Source organism: Pseudoliparis swirei, chromosome 19 (genome assembly GCF_029220125.1).
Source record: "Pseudoliparis swirei isolate HS2019 ecotype Mariana Trench chromosome 19, NWPU_hadal_v1, whole genome shotgun sequence".
Taxonomy (NCBI): Eukaryota; Metazoa; Chordata; class Actinopteri; order Perciformes; family Liparidae; genus Pseudoliparis; species Pseudoliparis swirei.
This window is the reverse complement of record NC_079406.1, coordinates 3,091,361-3,108,628: the sequence shown is the minus strand read 5'-3', so window position 1 is coordinate 3,108,628 and position 17,268 is coordinate 3,091,361. Positions and strand designations below refer to the sequence as shown.

Sequence of the window (17,268 nt, the reverse complement as noted above, 5' to 3'; positions counted from 1 at the left end):
TCTCTCTCTCTCTCTCTCTCTCTCTTCTCCGCTCCCATTAAGAAGAAGAAGAAGAAAAAACGTGGCAATTTGCATTTTCATCATCTCGATGTTGTTCTCCTCCCATCCACATATCTCGGTTCTGCCCTCTAAGCTCTCCTCATCTCCCCCTCTTTGTCTCCCCCTCTTTGTCTCCCCCTCTCTGCCTCCCGCTCCGTCACTTTTCCCGCTCTCGCCCTCAGATGTTATTTCCAGTCTCCTCTTTGGTTGCGTTTTGCAAGACGTCTCATTAAACAAACTTCAGAAAGTCACAAGTTTGGCTTTCCCCAATCTTTTTCCGCTCCCCAATTGCCTCTTTTTTTTCTTCGTCTACGCCGCCGCTCTCGTTCTCTCGCTTCTCGGGGTCGTTGTTTTTCTCTCCTGGGACTCGCTCCCAGAAACGTAAAGAGTGTGGGTGTAAAGAAGGAGCGAAGGAGAAGGCCTGGCTGGCTCTCCCTCTTTGCCAGTGTCTGCCATTAGGGTGTCAGTGGCAGAGTGGATGTATTTGCCGAGCGGTTGCCGGGCGAATGATTGATGTTGCCCCAGCAAACAGTAAACCAATTAGAAGGCTGATGTAACGTCATTTTAAAAGCCTCCTAATCACGTTGCTCTTGAACCTGGGACCCGGGCCCTCCCTAATGAAGATTTATACTGGATCAAAGGAGAGCCTAATGCCATTAACAATAGATTGTATTCCACCAAAAATCACATTAGGACTTCTCTCCCCCCCCCCCTCCCCTTCCCCTTTCCCTCCCATCAGGCCCTCTGCTTAATATATCTGGCTGATTACGACACAGGAATGGAGGGGAAGAGCGGGAGATACAAAGGGAGAGGGGGGGGGGGGGCTCAACAGTATACCTAATTGTGGAGAATAGATGTGGATGCTGATGAAGAAACTCATCACCGCCAGATGTGCGCGCGTAAAGCACGCGGCGGATGATGAAAGAGGGAGAGCTTCACGGCCGTGGAAACTAAACTCGTTTTGCATTCGCCACACGCCGATCCTCCTCCTGGCGGCACTTAAAATTCATCACCCCCCCCCCCCCCCTTCCCCTCCTTTACCTTTCACTTTCCCGGGCGCGTTATTAATGTCAGAAATGGCGAATAAGTACAAACACACACTCACTAGGCAACCGACGACGTGCCCTCGGCGGAGTGTGTTTGTGTGTGTGTGTGTGTGTGTGTGTGGGGGGGGGGGGGTTGCCTGCACTTGCATCATTGTTTTTTTGTTTGTTTAACTCCACGGCAGCTGATGACAAAGGTGTGAGGGGTGACATTAAAATGTGTAATCCGTTAAGAGATAGAGGTTGTCGGCTTAGAAAATGTCACTTTTTATTTATTCTTTCCACGCGGACCGCCCACGGAGTCAAGTTGGGGAGGTTTTTTTTCTTCTGTCGCTGCTTCTCGGAGTCCTCAGCATGAACTAAAAACTAATAAATCAATCAACGCGGCTCTTTGACGGGCGGTCGTCAACACGCGCCGGGTAATCTTCAACCGTGAAAAAACGACAACACACGAATAGATTTTGAAATTCATCCGCGAACGATAAATCTAATGAAATAATAAAAAACGTGACATCCATAATTGACCGCGTTTGCAGTCAATATCTATCTTAAAAAATAAATAAAATCAAACTGCATATTTGATGATGCCTCACGATGTAAATAACAGTTACATAAGCCCCCCTCCACCCCCCCCCCCCCCCCTTTGGTTTGATTCCAAGACTTCTCAAATGAATGCTGACTTCGGAGGAATGCAAATAAAAGAAAGAAGAAGAAGACGAAGACGAAGAAGACGAAGAAAAGCAAATGGCCAAAAGAACGAGATGTGACACTGAAATAAAGGATTGAGCGGCGACTAAATCGGATCAAGCATCGGACACACGATGAGGTAATGCGGCGAGTCTGGGGGTGATGGATGGGGCGCCGATGCATGAATAAAAACGAAATTTGGGGGGGGGGGAGAGGGGGGGCGAGACGAAAATGTTTTGGGGGAGGGGGGGGATGAATGGCGAGCTCTCTTACCCGTGGAGGAGGTCTGGGCCCGGAGCAAGTACGAGTCCTCCGGGTGGGGCTCCAGGTGAGAGCGGGTGGAGTTTTTCTCCAGCAGGGGCACCTGGCACTCCCTGATCGGCGGCGGGGGGCCGAGGGAGGGGTGGTGGTGGGGGGCGGACGAGGAGGAGGACGGGAGGGACGGAGGGAGCAGGGAGGAGGAAGAGGTCGGAGGGAGTGGACGACCTGGAGGACGGGAGGGAGAGAAAGAGGGAGGGAGGGAGGGAGGGAGGGCGTTAGACAAAAACAGATGGCAATGACTGACAGTGATACGGGGGCCGGTTCCGGAGCAGGTCTACCGGGTCTGGACCACCGAGGCCCCCTTAAGGGGTCCTTGTAGATTCAGACGTGAGTGTGAAGGGTCAGCACTTTTCATTTAAACCGTCTTCCGTGTTTTCTCGTGAAAACAAGTCGACAGAATTCCGCCAAATGAAACGAAAACTAGATTTAAAACGAGTGAATCTAAAATTTTTGTTTTTACATTCTTTAAAATTTGGTTTTGTCTTTGTGCCACGTCGGTCCAGTGAACTCGGAGGTAAACAGGCTTCTCGGAACAGAAGCTCGGGCATAGCGGTGCAGAGCAGCTGGGATACACACACACACTCGATGCAGAGACACACACACACACACACACACACACTCACACAGCCCCTTCATCTCCCACACACATTCACAAGTGACTCTTCAGCTCAGGAAGTTCTGCTCACTTGAGCTCAATTTAAACTCATTTTCCAATGCAAATTACTTCAACTGAATTAACATAGGGAAAGTCATTTTAAAAATATATATATGTAGAACAACATTTGATTTCCATTGTAGAAAGAATGCGATACGAGTGTGTTCGGCTGTACTATCTGCAAAAGGTGGCTTTACTTTGATGAGTCAAAGATTGAGATTACATTTTGTTAAATAAAACGATTCCATGATTTATTTATTTTTTATCTCCAATTGTTTATTTGTTCTGTGCTTTTAATTTCAGAGTACATTGAGAAATTAAACTGTGTACATTTTAATAAAAACTGGAGAAATCTAGGTTTTCTAAAACATTTGACCGGTAGTATAAATATATATATATAAATATATATATATATCTCAAGCCGATATATATATCTATATAAATATAGATATATATATAAATATGTATATATATATACATATATATTTATATATATATATTTATAAATAAATATGTATATATATAGATAGATATATATATATCTATATACAGGACTGTCTCAGAAAATTAGAATATTGTGATAAAGTTCTTTATTTTCTGTAATGCAATAAAAAAAACAAAAATGTCATGCATTCTGGATTCATTACAAATCAACTGAAATATTGCAAGCCTTTTATTCTTTTAATATTGCTGATTATGGCTTACAGCTTAAGAAAACTCTAAAATCCTATCTCATAAAATTTGAATATTTCCTCAGACCAAGTAAAAAAAAACATTTATAACAGCAAAACAAAATCAAACATTTGAAAATGTGTTTCCAGGTGTTTCGAGTTAATTAGACGATTCAAGTGATTTGTTTAATACCCTACTATTATACTTTTTCATGATATTCTAATATTTAGAGATAGGATATTTGAGTTTTCTTAAGCTGTAAGCCATAATCAGCAATATTAAAAGAATAAAAGGCTTGCAATATTTCAGTTGATTTGTAATGAATCCAGAATGCATGACATTTTTGTTTTTTTAATTGCATTACAGAAAATAAAGAACTTTATCACAATATTCTAATTTTCTGAGACAGTCCTGTATATACACAGACACTGAGATATCATCCTGCATCCATCTTACCGCTGTACAAATTAAACTTTTTTCTTTACAGTAGTTAATGTAGAAAACTAGGAGACAATATATATCTGAATATACTGAACTCTCAAGCCGAGTGCAGCGTGAGGCAAGAGGATGAACGGACTCCTTCACGCTGACACCAGCATCCTTCCTCCCCTACGACAGGATACAACCATACTGAGCACACCGAGTAGAACTCAACTTCTCATTTGTAACTTCCTCCTCCGAATTTGAAACAGCACCAGCAAAAAATAAAATAAAAACGTCAGTATTCAGATTCTTGTTTCCTCTACACGGGGGAGACCAAAGAAAGTTAACAGCCCGAGTCTTTAAATAGTGGGAGCCACGTGGGACGCGTGGACACAATCAGGCTGTCCCGTACACCAGAGACAAACTCACGGCTCGACTCTCCGAAGGTTTGGAATCAAGGACAAAAGACAAATCTAATAATTTCTATTTAGAGACGGCTCAAAATATAGAATAATTATGTCTGCACGTATATTGCAGCTCAATCAATCAACAATATGGCAAGAATGAGGCCAACCGAGTCCAGCCCATCCACCGGAGGACCCGAGTTATTACAGCGGCTAATTAGATCGTCGACCGAAGACGCTCTGACGAGCTGATAATCACTTATTTTCCCCGACGACAGCCTCGGGCGTGTTTTTGACTCAAAAAAATGTATTTTGCAAAAAAGAAAATGTATTTTTCAAGTTTTTCGGGCGAAGAAAAAAAAAAAAGTCGAGCTCGTCCCCTCGTTTGATAAACTTCCTCCGTTGTTTTTTATTCGCCGCTGAAACGTTTCTTTTCTTTTATTCTTTCATTCTTTTCATCGCGCTTTTCTTTTTCCACAGAGCAAAAAAACAAACAGGCAGGAACGGAGGGAGAGAAAGAAAGAAAGAAAGAAAGGCCGCGAGACCTTGAAGAAAAAAATCCGAGATGTTCTGAACATTCATCGTCCCACTATTTATTTATTTATTTAATTCTCCTCCCTCTCTTCCTGACGGTTCTTCAGAACACAGACGAGCTGTGATGTCATCGGACGGCGCTCAGCTTCCCGTCGCAGACTATCGATGGAAATCAAAATGTGTAAAGGCCGTGATGGATAGATGGAGCTTCTTCTTCTTTCTTTTTTCGCCGACGGTGCAATATTGCTCGGATCAAGGAAATCATACCTGGGCAGAGATGATTTTAAAAAGAGTGTGTGGACGTGGTTGTCGTCTCCGGCTCTTGATGTTTGTGAAGCTTTGAGGCTTCACACGCACACGTTGATGGAAACGGAGGCGCAGAGATGTCTCCGTCATGGAAACCAGAGATGGGATCGATCCACAGCCCCAACGTTAACTACGCCCCAGAGAGACGCCAGCCCTGTCTTCTGTGTGTGTGTGTCTTCTGTGTGTGTGTGTGTGTCTTCTGTGTGTGTGTGTGTGTGTGTGTGTCCAGTCAATCTCATCAGCGCAAACAGAGAAAAATGGATAAACAATGGCAAAGCAAACACTGTGGCCGACAGGAGGGAGAAGGAGGGAGGCGGGAGGAGAGGGATGGAGACGGATAGAGACGGATGGAGAGGGATGGAGATGGATGGAGAGAGATAGAGAGGGATGGAGAGGGGTGGAGAGGGATGCAGAAGGATGGAGAAGAATAAAGAGGGATGGAGAGAGATGGAGAGGAATAGAGAGAGATGGAGAGAGATAAAGAGGTATGGAGGGGGATGGAGAGAGATGGAGAGATAAAGAGGGATGGAGAGGAATAGAGAGAGATGGAGAGAGATAAAGAGGGATGGAGAGGGATAGAGAGGAATGGAGAGAGATGGAGAGAGATAAAGAGGTATGGAGGGGGATGGAGAGAGATGGAGAGAGATAAAGAGGTATGGAGAGGAATATAGAGAGATGGAGAGAGATAAAGAGGGATGGAGAGGGATAGAGAGGAATGGAGAGAGATGGAGAGAGATAAAGAGGTATGGAGAGGGATGGAGGGGGATGGAGAGGCGGGGAGGTCATGGGGAAACCAGTGGAATGGAGAGAGCGAAAGAGAAAGAAATGAAGAGTCGGAGCGGTCCGGCGGACGAAGCCGGACGGAGAAGCTTTGAGCCGACAAGAAGTTATTGGCAATAAAGGGGAAAAAATGGGAAAGAAAGCAATAGAGGAGGGTAATTAGGAGAGGAGGAGGCAAGAAGAAGGGACCGAGCGGTGGAAGACGGAGGACGGGAACTAAAGATAATGAAGAGGGGAGAAGAAGAAAAATAAACAAGCACAGAAGAAAAAAAGAGAAATCAGCGATTGATCCGAAATGAATCGATCACTTACATAAATTGACGGCGGGTCGGGGATCGAGCTATTTGCATATTTTAAAATAATGAGGCTATTGGTGACAACAGGCATTTAACACTGTCAGTGTGTGTGTGTGTGTGTGTGTGTGTGTGTAGCGGCGCACCTTTAATATAGTTTTATTGCGGCGGCGGGTTTTCATTGCACGCCGCCGCCACGCGCATTGCAGGTCGGGCGCGCGTTATTAATATTTTAAATCACTTTAATTACTAAAAAAAAAATCAAAAAAACACTAGTTGGCCAAAAGCAATTAAGGGAACTTTAATCTCCTTAGCAATTATGCTGTGGGGCGTCCTTAACGCCGTCATTTCTGCCCGCTACATTTCCAGAAAGGTCAGTGGAAATTGCTTTTGTGTTATTAGAACAAAGACTTTAGCGATGAGCTCGCCCGTTCCCCCCCCCCCCCCCCCCCGGCCATCTGTACACACACATCCCTCCATCCATCCCCCGGCTGCCAGCCCATCGCTGTACTCGGGGAATCTGCGGTTTTCCTCTCGCAAGTGTTGATTGGTGTGAAACAAGTAAGTGTATTGTGGGGTTGGAATTTTTTTTGAAAATATAAAATAATCATTATAACTGTGTTGCTCTGCATTAAAGGCATTGGAGGAATCCCTCGATGACTTCATCAACAATGCTTCCTTCTGGTCACATGACATCTATTGTTTCTGTTGCTCTCCTTTTTATCCCTGAGAAAGTTTTTTCTTCTTTCTTTTATTTCTTGGGAGTTTTTCCTGATGTGAAAGGTCAAAGGTCAGGCATGTCGTATGTGTACAGATTATAAAAGCCCGCCGAGGCAAATTGGTAATTTGTGATATTGGGGTGTATAAAATAAACTGAATTGAATTGTCTGCACGTTAACACCTGCCAGGCATGTAAAAACAAACAAAAAAATGAATAAATATATAAATCTCAGCTTCATTAATCAGCTAATTAGCACTTAAATAAAACGTTGACTCCTATCCCACAACCCCCGAATTTTCCAAACGGAAAAGTTCCAGCTACAGTCACGTCTTTGACATGGATGCTGTTATTTTCACTTGCGAAGAAGAAGAAGATGAAGAAGAAACTGTATTGGCATTTTTTCAGAAAGCCACAAATGCTTCCTTCTGGTCACATGACATCTATTGTTTCTGTTGCTCTCCTTTTTATCCCTGAGAAAGTTTTTTAATTCTTTCTGTTATTTCTTGGGACTTTTTCCTGATCCGATGTGAAAGGTCAAAGGTCAGGGATGTCGTATGTTTACAGATTATAAAAGCCCGCTGAGGCAAATTGGTAATTTGTGATATTGGGGTTGTATAAAATAAATTGAATTCAATTGAATTAGAGGTTTTCCCTCCGTTGAACCTCTGTGGGCGCTGTGTCATCCATCGTTTCTCCCTCCACCGAGACTCAATTCCTCTTGTTGACTGCTCAATGACTTCTCTCCTCTTCCCTTTTCCCTCGTCCTTGTCTCTATCTCCCTCCCTCCCTCCCTCCATCCATCCGTCCACCCATCTGGCTGAGGTGAGGAGCGGTGTAGGCCGAGGAGAGCGGTGGCGAGGGGTGGAGCGACAGCTGGAGCCCAGTCAGACAAGGAGAGACAAATTACCCCTCTAACGAGAGCCATTCATCATCTCTTCATCTCTCCTTCCATCTCTCTCTCTCTCTTCCTGCTTCCACACCTCCGCGTGAAATGCGACGCACCTGGATCGCGGCGCCGCAGTAAAAAAGGAAGAAGAAGCGAAAGCAACAGAAAAAAACAAAACGCACCGAAAAACAACTTTACAGTCGACGTTGTCATGCGAGTCGACCGGGCTCGTCTGTTGAGGTGAAAGTAAAGAAGAGAAGAGGGGAGGGATGGAGGGATGGCGGGAGGGAGGGAGGGGTGCACGACGAGATGGAATGATTGAATGAGCGTTGCGCGAGGGGAGAGAGGGAGGAAAAAGAGAAGCGACACACCCATGCTGGCACATGCAGAGACTCATTACCATGGCGGCTGTCAGCACAGATGTTGGACTGAGGGGGAGCTGTCAGTCAGTGTGTGTGTGTGTGTGTGTGAGAGTATGCACGTTTATGACTGAGTGTGTGTGTGTGTGTGTGTGAGAGTATGCACGTTTATGACTGAGTGTGTGTGTGTGTGTGTGTGTGAGAGTATGCACGTTTATGACTGAGTGTGTGTGTGTGTGTCTGACAGTGATCTGAGGGCTATTTAGTGATGACAGCTGCTGACACAATGGGCCCTTTTCTCTATTTATCTATACAGTGCAGTCTGTCTCCTCCATCTCATCTCTCTTCCTGAACCCCCCCCCCCCCCGCCCACACCCCTCTCTCGCCTTTTTTCATTCCACCCCCAAAATCCTCGCCGCCTCTTTCCTCTCATTCATTCCTTTCTGATATTTCTGTGGCAAAGATGCGCACACCTGTTGCTGCCTGTGTGTGTGTGTGTGTGTGTGTGAGAGCAACAAATGGATGTCGACGGCGTCACTCCACATCTGTGGAGGCCTCTCTTCTCAAAATTGGCCCGACCCTCCACACACACAAAGACTCACACACACACACACACACACACACCAGCGTCGCATTGTTTTTCACGCCGTTTCTCGTTTTCCATTTTTTGTTGTGTGCATTCGTTCCAGGACTAAAACTATAAAGCTCATCATGTAATGAGTGATTTACAGCTCGTCGTTGTCCCGACACACACTTTTATATTATCACAGCCCAATATTTCACCAAGACAATTGTGATTTTTAACAAGAAATCTCCCGATACGGTATTTTTCTTTAAATCGAGCTTTTTAATAATTAGTCCTCAGATGCCTGACTTATGAAAAGAATATATAAAAGAAAATACTTTGAATAGGAGAATAATAAAAACATATGCGGGGATCAAAAGATGACGACAGAAGCGACTCAAAAGACCAACGCCTGGTTTTCAACCGGCAACCTGACCCCGCCAGTGAGGCCCTTCAGGAGGAATCTCAACCGTCTTATTTCCCCCTCAGGCGACGCCCATAGCTTCTGAAAATCAAACCCCCGTAACTCGACCCCCGTAACTCGTCACCGTGCACCTCCAGAGAAGAAGAAGGATAGCAACGCCTCGTCTCTGAGTGATCCCTCTGGTTCAAGTGTCGGTTTATTCTCCTCCTTTGTTTTTAGCTCTAATAAAAGACGAGGACCCGGCGACGCACACACTCAACCTCTTCAACCAAAACGCACAAAAGAGCGCCAATAAGCATCGGCTAATTGAAACACGCCTCGCTGTTGCCGGGAAGTACAAGTGTGTGTGTGTGTGTGTGTGTGTGGCGGGGACACATAGCATTAGGATGCCGCGGCACCCCCCCGGCGCTGTCCATTGTCAGAGATGTCCACTGCGTAACTCGGGGCGACCGTGGAGGACGCATTACCATATAAATTACATCCGTGTTGCTGCTGATGCTGTGGATTGATGGTATTGTTATGGATTCTACGCATTGGACCCTCATTGAAAACAATCAAAATAAATAGCCTCCTCCGCCCACATCAAATGCACACACACACACACACACACACACACACACACACACACACACACGCACGCACACACACACACACGCACAGGCACTCGATCATAACCGCACGCTAACATGTCCAAGCATGCGGCCCCCCCCCCCCCTGGCCTTCCTCTACCTTTGAACACGATGCCGGGGAATATAAATGTCGATTTTGTTGTCTTTATTACACACACAAATATGTTTTGAGAACAAATTTCTCGTTTGTAAGTGATTTTTTTAGTTAGTTTTGCTTAAGAAACGATAAAAAAAACCTTCGCTCTCGAAATAAAAACCCTTTGTCATCAAAAAACAACGACTACGAATTGAGTTTGGACGTAGTGGGCGGGGCTTACGCTGCTGAATGAGCGAGGAGCTTTCTATTGGTGGGTTTGACTTGCTCTAGGGAGGTTACGGTGAGGACGACACGGAGGTAAGTGGACATCATATTGCTCTGTTTTTAAACATTAAAGTATTTAAAATGTAGCAGCACTTCACTTTGTTAATGTTGTCAGTGTCGTGGAGTCTTTTTTTTATTTTAAAGAACAAGGAGGGATGCAGCCCCACTTGTAACCACAGCGTAAGCCCCGCCCACTACATCCAAACTCAATTCAAGATCGAAGGTTTTTGCAACACATTCTAGTTTCACGAGCAAAACTAACAATTAATTTACTTACAAACGAGAAACTTCCTCTCAAAACATCTTTTTTTGTTTGCGTTATAAAGACACAGATCTACGTTCATAGGGGAAGAGCACATCCGCATATCTCTCTGTGTGTGTGTGTGTGTGTGTGTGTGAGTGATGTGCAAACAATCTGTCAAAATTCAGATGTTCAACAAACTGCCCGATGCTCATTTGGGAGTCAGATTCATGTCAGGAGACACGTAAACATATACATCAATACTAAAAATAATCACATATCAGAGGCTTACAATTCAAACGCGGAGCAACGAGAACCAGACGAAATGAAGTCGTTTTACTGCCACAGATTACATGCTGGAGCTTAAAAAAAAAAAGAAAGAGAAGAAGAAGAAGAAGAATGCAACCCAATTATCTCCAAATTTGTTATTCAATAAGAAAAAATACCATGACAGCGACTGCATCCCGACGCGCAAATCTCCTAATAAAATGTAAGGGCCGGGCGAAAAGCAATTTTTTCACATCAAATTCAAGTGTTTTCACATCGTCGGGAGTAGATTTAACGATACCGGAGGGGCCGCTTCCAGATTTTTTTCCGCTCGAGAGCGAGAAACACACGGATAAGCCACGCCCCCTCCATTCTACCTCTTTCTGCTTCATGGATTGTGGAGGTCTGGATCGTGGTCCGTGCCTCCTATGAATTATTCATGATTTATGTCGTATTCATTGAATGTGTTTATGACGTCTTCCTCTGTTGCTCTCCTGAAGGGTTCTTCACTTTTTTTCCTCCCCTGAAAGGTTTTTTTTCCTACTTCTTGGGAGTTTATCCTGATCCCATGTGAAAGGTCAAAGGTCAGGGATGTCGTATACGTACAGATTGTAAAAGCCCTCTGAGGACAATTTGTAATTTGTGATAATGGGCTCATATAAAATAAACTGAATTGAAATGTCTGCACGTTTAACACCTGCTCGGCATGTAAAAAATTAAAAAATAGAATAAATAAATCAATCTCAGGAGGAAAAAAGAAGAAGAATGAGAAGAAGAAGATGAAGAAGAAAAACAAGAAGAAGAAAAAGAAGAAGCAAGTGAAGAAGAAGAAGAAGGAGAAGAATAAATAGAACAAGAACAAGAAGAAAAAGAAGAAGCAAGAGAAGAAGAAGAAAAAGAAGAAAAAGAAGAAGCAAGTGAAGAAGAAGAAGAAGGAGAAGAATAAATAGAACAAGAACAAGAAGAAAAAGAAGAAACAAGAGAAGAAGAAGAAGAAAAAGAAGAAGCAAGAGAAGAAGAAGAAGAAGAAAAAGAAGAAGCAAGTGAAGAAGAAGAAGGAGAAGAATAAATAGAACAAGAACAAGAAGAAAAAGAAAAAGCAAGAGAAGAAAAAGAAGAAGCAAGTAAAGAAGAAGAAGAATGAGAAGAATAAATAGAACAAGAAGAAAAAGAAACAGCAAGAGAAGAAGAAGCAAGAGAAGAAAAAGAAGAAGCAAGAGAAGAAGAAGAAAAAGAAACAGCAAGAGAAGAAGAAGAAGAAGAAGCAAGAGAAGAAAAAGAAGAAGCAAGAGAAGAAGAAGAAGCAAGAGAAGAAGAAGAAGCAAGAGAAGAAAAAGAAGAAGCAAGAGAAGAAGAAGAAGCAAGAGAAGAAAAAGAAGAAGCAAGAGAAGAAGAAGAAGAAGAAGAAACTATTGGCATTTTCAGAAAGCCACAATCACAGCGGTTCTCTCAAAGAACAGCGTCAATGTGGAAGAGAAAACGAGGCATAAAGAAACATGTGCAGGAACACGCGAGCGCTGGGAGGCGCCGTCCCGCCGCGGCGCTCTTTAGCACACGCGTGTTCACGGGTCCCCATTCAACACGGCAGGGCGCCGCCCCACCCACCGGTAATCGCTGCAGTCGCTAAAAACATCTGAAAAAAACAAAGAGGCGGGCAAAAAAAGAAAGAAAGGAAAGAAAGGAAAAGGGGGAGGACGGAAAGAAAGATTTGAAAGAGCGCGAGAGGAAGACGAGCGGCGCGGATCACGTCTTCCTCTCGCTCTTTCACATCTTGTGGCGCCGTCTGGTGAATAACGCTGATTTAAATCTGTCCATTGATTTGGTTGTGATGTTACATTATGTGGAATACAGACGTGTGTGTGTGTGTGTGTGTGTGTGTGTGACAGTGAGCTTGTGAGGTTGAGTCAGCAGTGTCTCCTTTGACGACACACACACACACACACACACACACACACACACACACACACACACACACACACACACACACACACACACACACACACACACACACACACACACACAGTGGCTAATGAGCGTACTGCAGCCTGTTGCTGATAGAACCCTCTCCTCTCTTTGATGTTCTCCAGACTCTATTTATAGCAACAGCTGTGGAACCAGGATGGAGAGCTCTCTCTCTCTCTCTCCCCCCCCCCCCCCCACCGGTTGATTCTGTTTTCCGTTGTTACAGACAACTCTCGCCTTTAAATGAACCAAAGAAGAAAGCTATAACTTATTTATTTTTGCGTTTCCTTATGGTCCTTCTTGGCCAGATGCATTGTTAATTTTTTACTTTATTTGTGTTTATTTTTAGGTTTTATTATTATTATGCATTCTTACCTTAGAAGGTTGTATTTCTGTAAAAATACCTAAATGAATTATCAAGTATAAAAAATAAATGAACCAAAGAAGAAAGCTTTAACTTATTTATTTTTGCGTTTCCTTATGGTCCTTCTTGACCAGATGCATTGTTAATTTTTTACTTTATTTGTGTTTATTTTTAGGTTTTATTATTATTATGCATTCTTACTTTAGAAGGTTGTATTTCTGTAAAAATACCTAAATGAATTATCAAGTGTAAAAAATAAATGAACCAAAGAAGAAAGCTTTAACTTATTTATTTTTGTGTTTCCTTATGGTCCTTCTTGACCAGATGCATTGTTAATTTTTTACTTTATTTGTGTTTATTTTTAGGTTTTATTATTATTATGCATTCTTTCCTTAGAAGGTTGTATTTCTGTAAAAATACCGAAATGAATTATCAAGTATAAAAAATAAATGAACCAAAGAAGAAAGTTTTTACTTATTTATTTTTGTGTTTCCTTATGGTCCTTCTTGACCAGATGCATTGTAAATTTTTTACTTTATTTGTGTTTATTTTTAGGTTTTATTATTATTATTATTATGCATTCTTACTTTAGAAGGTTGTATTTCTGTAAAAATACCTAAATGAAATATCAAGTATAAAAAATAAATGATCCAAAGAAGAGTATTTATGAACCTGTGTTGTGTGTGTGGAAGTGCCATAAATGTGTCCAGCAGGGGGCGACTATGAGTCCGATTGTATAGAAGTCTATGAGAAAACGACTCTACTTCTCTCTGGATTTATCCCCTCAGTGAACATTGTAAACATGAGTTCATGTCTCAAACTCTAGTTTCAAGTCTTTTTCAAGAACAACGTGATGTTTATTTTGTAAAAAGAGTCAAACACCTTGTGATTGGCAGGTCGCTAACACAGTGTTGTCACAGTGCAGAGGGATCTTCACACAACTTTAATGTCTTTTCAGTTCATAAAGGTTATTTATAATCATTTTGGCCGCCTCCAAATCTCAAACAGCGTTGACCTATATACCGCGTTCAGTTGTCCTTGGCTTCACCTTCTGGTTGCCTAAAACCAAGATGGCGACCAAAGATAGCGACAAGAAGTTGATGATCAAAACTGTAGGCCGTAAGCAACATGGCGAGTAACGCCAACTATGACTATTTTGTTGAGCCATCCGCATTACGGTGGCTCGTTTTTATCTTTTTAAGGCAGTCTGTTATTTTCAGGCGCCGGTTTAATAACTTACAACTGCCTCACTTTTACAAACCCCCTCGTTATAGGTCATTATTACGATTTAATCATAATAGATGCCCAATTTATTCTCACGGTTAGAGTTTAATCGTGGGCTTCAGTTTAATGGAATTGACATTTTGGATATTCCAGAAATGCAAAATTATTTTTCGGGCCGATCGGAAGACAAATTCCTGAACCGCGAACGCCGATTCACGCTAATCCCGATCTCGAACTGAACGAAACTTTTTGCCGGCGCCGACACACGAATCGAGCCGACCGCCTCCGACCGGGTGGCGAGAAGCGATTGGAGATGACCGTGCACGTCTGGAGCGCTTTGAAGTCGCTGCTTTGGTTACGGATGTCTGAGCGTGTGTGTGTGTGTGTGCGTGCGTGTGTGTGTGATGGTTGTCGGATGCGGTTTGTGTGTTTCGACGCACATGAAAATGAATCCATCAGTCCATCCGAACCCATCCGTCCATTTTCTCGTGGCTCGTCATCGCGCAGCCGCACAATTAGAGCAGCTTGCATCAGCTGACTCGGAGGAATACAGGAAGTCCCCACGATGATGGACTTCACATGCGGTATTGCATAAGTGTGTGTATGCATATGTGTGTGTGTATTTCAGGGAGCGCTTGTTTGCGCGCCCGCCTTCGCATAAACACTCTCTCGCAAACGTGATGCAACTCTCCAAGGCACCACCTGCACAAAAAAAAAAAAAAAAAAGAAGAGACGCCATCCGGCTCGTCAACAGCCGAGCACATGCAACAAAAAAAGAAGGAAGGCTTGACATGGCCGGGTCGCTATGAGCCTCAGCCCCCCCCCCCCCACCCTCGCCACGCGGTGCCAGGCCTCGGAGACGAATAGCACAAAATGCTAATCTTTTGTGAGGACGCCGCCGAGTCACTCCGTTTAAAGCTGAGAGCGGCGAATGAGATTTTTAATTACTGCATGACCCGGGGTATATTAGCGCATATTAATGAGGATCATTAACCCAGAGGTAACTAAGACCCCTCCTCCTTAACTACCACTGATCGGCACCTCCGCCGTCTGGCAGCCGGCTGGCAGCGCGTCGACGCAGGGCGGCTTTGCGCCGCCATCTTTTATTCCTTTTTTTTTTTTTTACCGCTCGATCTTGCTAAAAGTCAATATCTGGAGTCGATCTCATTTTACGCCTGAAAGCCGGAACTCTGGGAAAGAAGAGTGGGAAGATAGAAGAGCGGAAAGAAAGAAGAGAGGGAAGATAGAAACGCGGGAAGATAGAAGAGCGGGAAGAAAGAAGAGCGGGAAGAAAGAAGAGCGGGAAGAAAGAAGAGCGGGAAGATAGAAGAGCGGGAAGAAAGAAGAGCGGGAAGATAGAAGAGCGGGAAGATAGAAGAGCGGAAAGAAAGAAGAGCGGGAAGATAGAAGAGCGGGAAGATAGAAGAGCGGGAAGATAGAAGAGCGGGAAGATAGAAGAGCGGGAAGATAGAAGAGCGGGAAGATAGAAGAGCGGGAAGATAGAAGAGCGGGAAGATAGAAGAGCGGGAAGATAGAAGAGCGGGAAGAAAGAAGAGCGGAAAGAAAGAAGAGGGGGAAGATAGAAGAGCGGGAAGAAAGAAGAGCGGGAAGATAGAAGAGCGGGAAGAAAGAAGAGCGGGAAGATAGAAGAGCGGGAAGAAAGGAGCACGGAAAGAAAGAAAGAAGGCTTTTAGTCGGTGTATAAAGGTCAAAAAAGAGGATTTAAATACGATGACGTCATCCACTCGTCTCCTGCTGCAACCTCATTGGTCAGCTCTGCTGGCCGGACACACACACACACACACACACACAAAAACACACACACACACACACTTACAACCCAGCTAATCCGCAGTGCAGGGCCCCGTCCACCTGAGCCCCCGTGTGCCGCTCCAGCTCCACATCGTGACAGAAGAAGAAGAAGAAGAAGAAGAAGAAGAAGACTGGAGTCGATCGCCCCGCTCACACACACATTGGGGTTTGAAATGAAACAAATGAAATACAGAGCGACGCGGCGGAGGAGAAACACGGTTTTCTTCTGGGTGGTTTTGGGTGGTTCTGGGCGGTTCTGGACGGTTCTGGGTGGTTCTGGGTGGTTCTGGATGGTTCTGGGCGGTTACCGGCACAATGGAGGCGATCGCACGAGCCGCCGGGCCTTCTGCCGGTGCCGGTCCAACGGAGCGAACCGGGCGCCGTTTTAATCGTATGATCTGACGGCGTCGGACACGGCCTGTTTGAACTCAGACGATGGGGCTTCGGTAGTGTATGTTCGCCTGTGTGTGTGTGTGTGTGTGTGTGTCTGTGTGTGTGTCTGTGTGTGTGTGTGTCTGTGTGTGTGTGTGTGTGTGTCTGTGTGTGTGTGTCTTCCTTCAGTGCGTTAATTGCCATTCCCGGGGGTCCATGCTGCTCCTATGGGGCATCTGCACCTTCATTAGACTCCACTGATCATCACTCCGGTCCTCTCTTTCATCACTCAGCCACTCCCCCCTTTCCTCCCTCTTTCTCATCCTCACATCCCTCGTCCGCTTTCTTTTCCTTTTTCTTTTTCTTTATGATTATTATTATTATTTGTTAAACATGTCGTGTTATTTCTCGATCTTCTTCGTGGCACTTCTTGGTTTCATTGGGACCGGTTCCAAGGGGGGGAAAGGGGGGGGGGGGGTATAGGAGAAAGTTCTGAACACAGCCGGCTCTCCCCCCCCCCCTCCCCCCCGCTGCCCCTCGGTGTATCCTCCCTCCTTTTTCCTAACAGCTCATGATCTCTCCGTCTCCCCTACTCATCCTTCAACATTTATGTCAATTTACCCCCCTTACCCCCACCCCCCCACCCCACCCCTCCACTTCCTCCCCGCCCCTCATCTCGCGCCGCGTTTATTCTTCTTCTTTTGTTTTTTTTGGGTGCATGTTCATTCCCATTAGCCCTTCCCTTTCGTCATTATCTCTCAGTTAATGTTTCCCAGTGTCTCAATCCCCAACGTGGGTTCGTCAGCACTTCACAGACCCCTACAGACATGTAATGCCCCCCCTCCCCCTCATATCCCCCATCTCCCCTCTCTCCTCCCTCCCTCCCTCCTCCTCTCCGCGGCGCATGAGAGACGCCAGCTGGAG

At 44.6% G+C, this 17,268-nt stretch overlaps 1 protein-coding gene across 1 annotated transcript in view; it reads right to left on the bottom strand.

Annotated features, from left to right (window-relative positions):
• Positions 1-17,268, bottom strand: part of tenm2a (teneurin transmembrane protein 2a) — a 193,183-nt gene that overhangs the window by 91,892 nt on the left and 84,023 nt on the right. Inside the window, exon 3 of the mRNA XM_056439037.1 lies at positions 2,043-2,255. Coding sequence (XP_056295012.1) covers positions 2,043-2,255 — 213 coding nt within the window. The remainder of the gene's footprint in view (positions 1-2,042; positions 2,256-17,268) is intronic.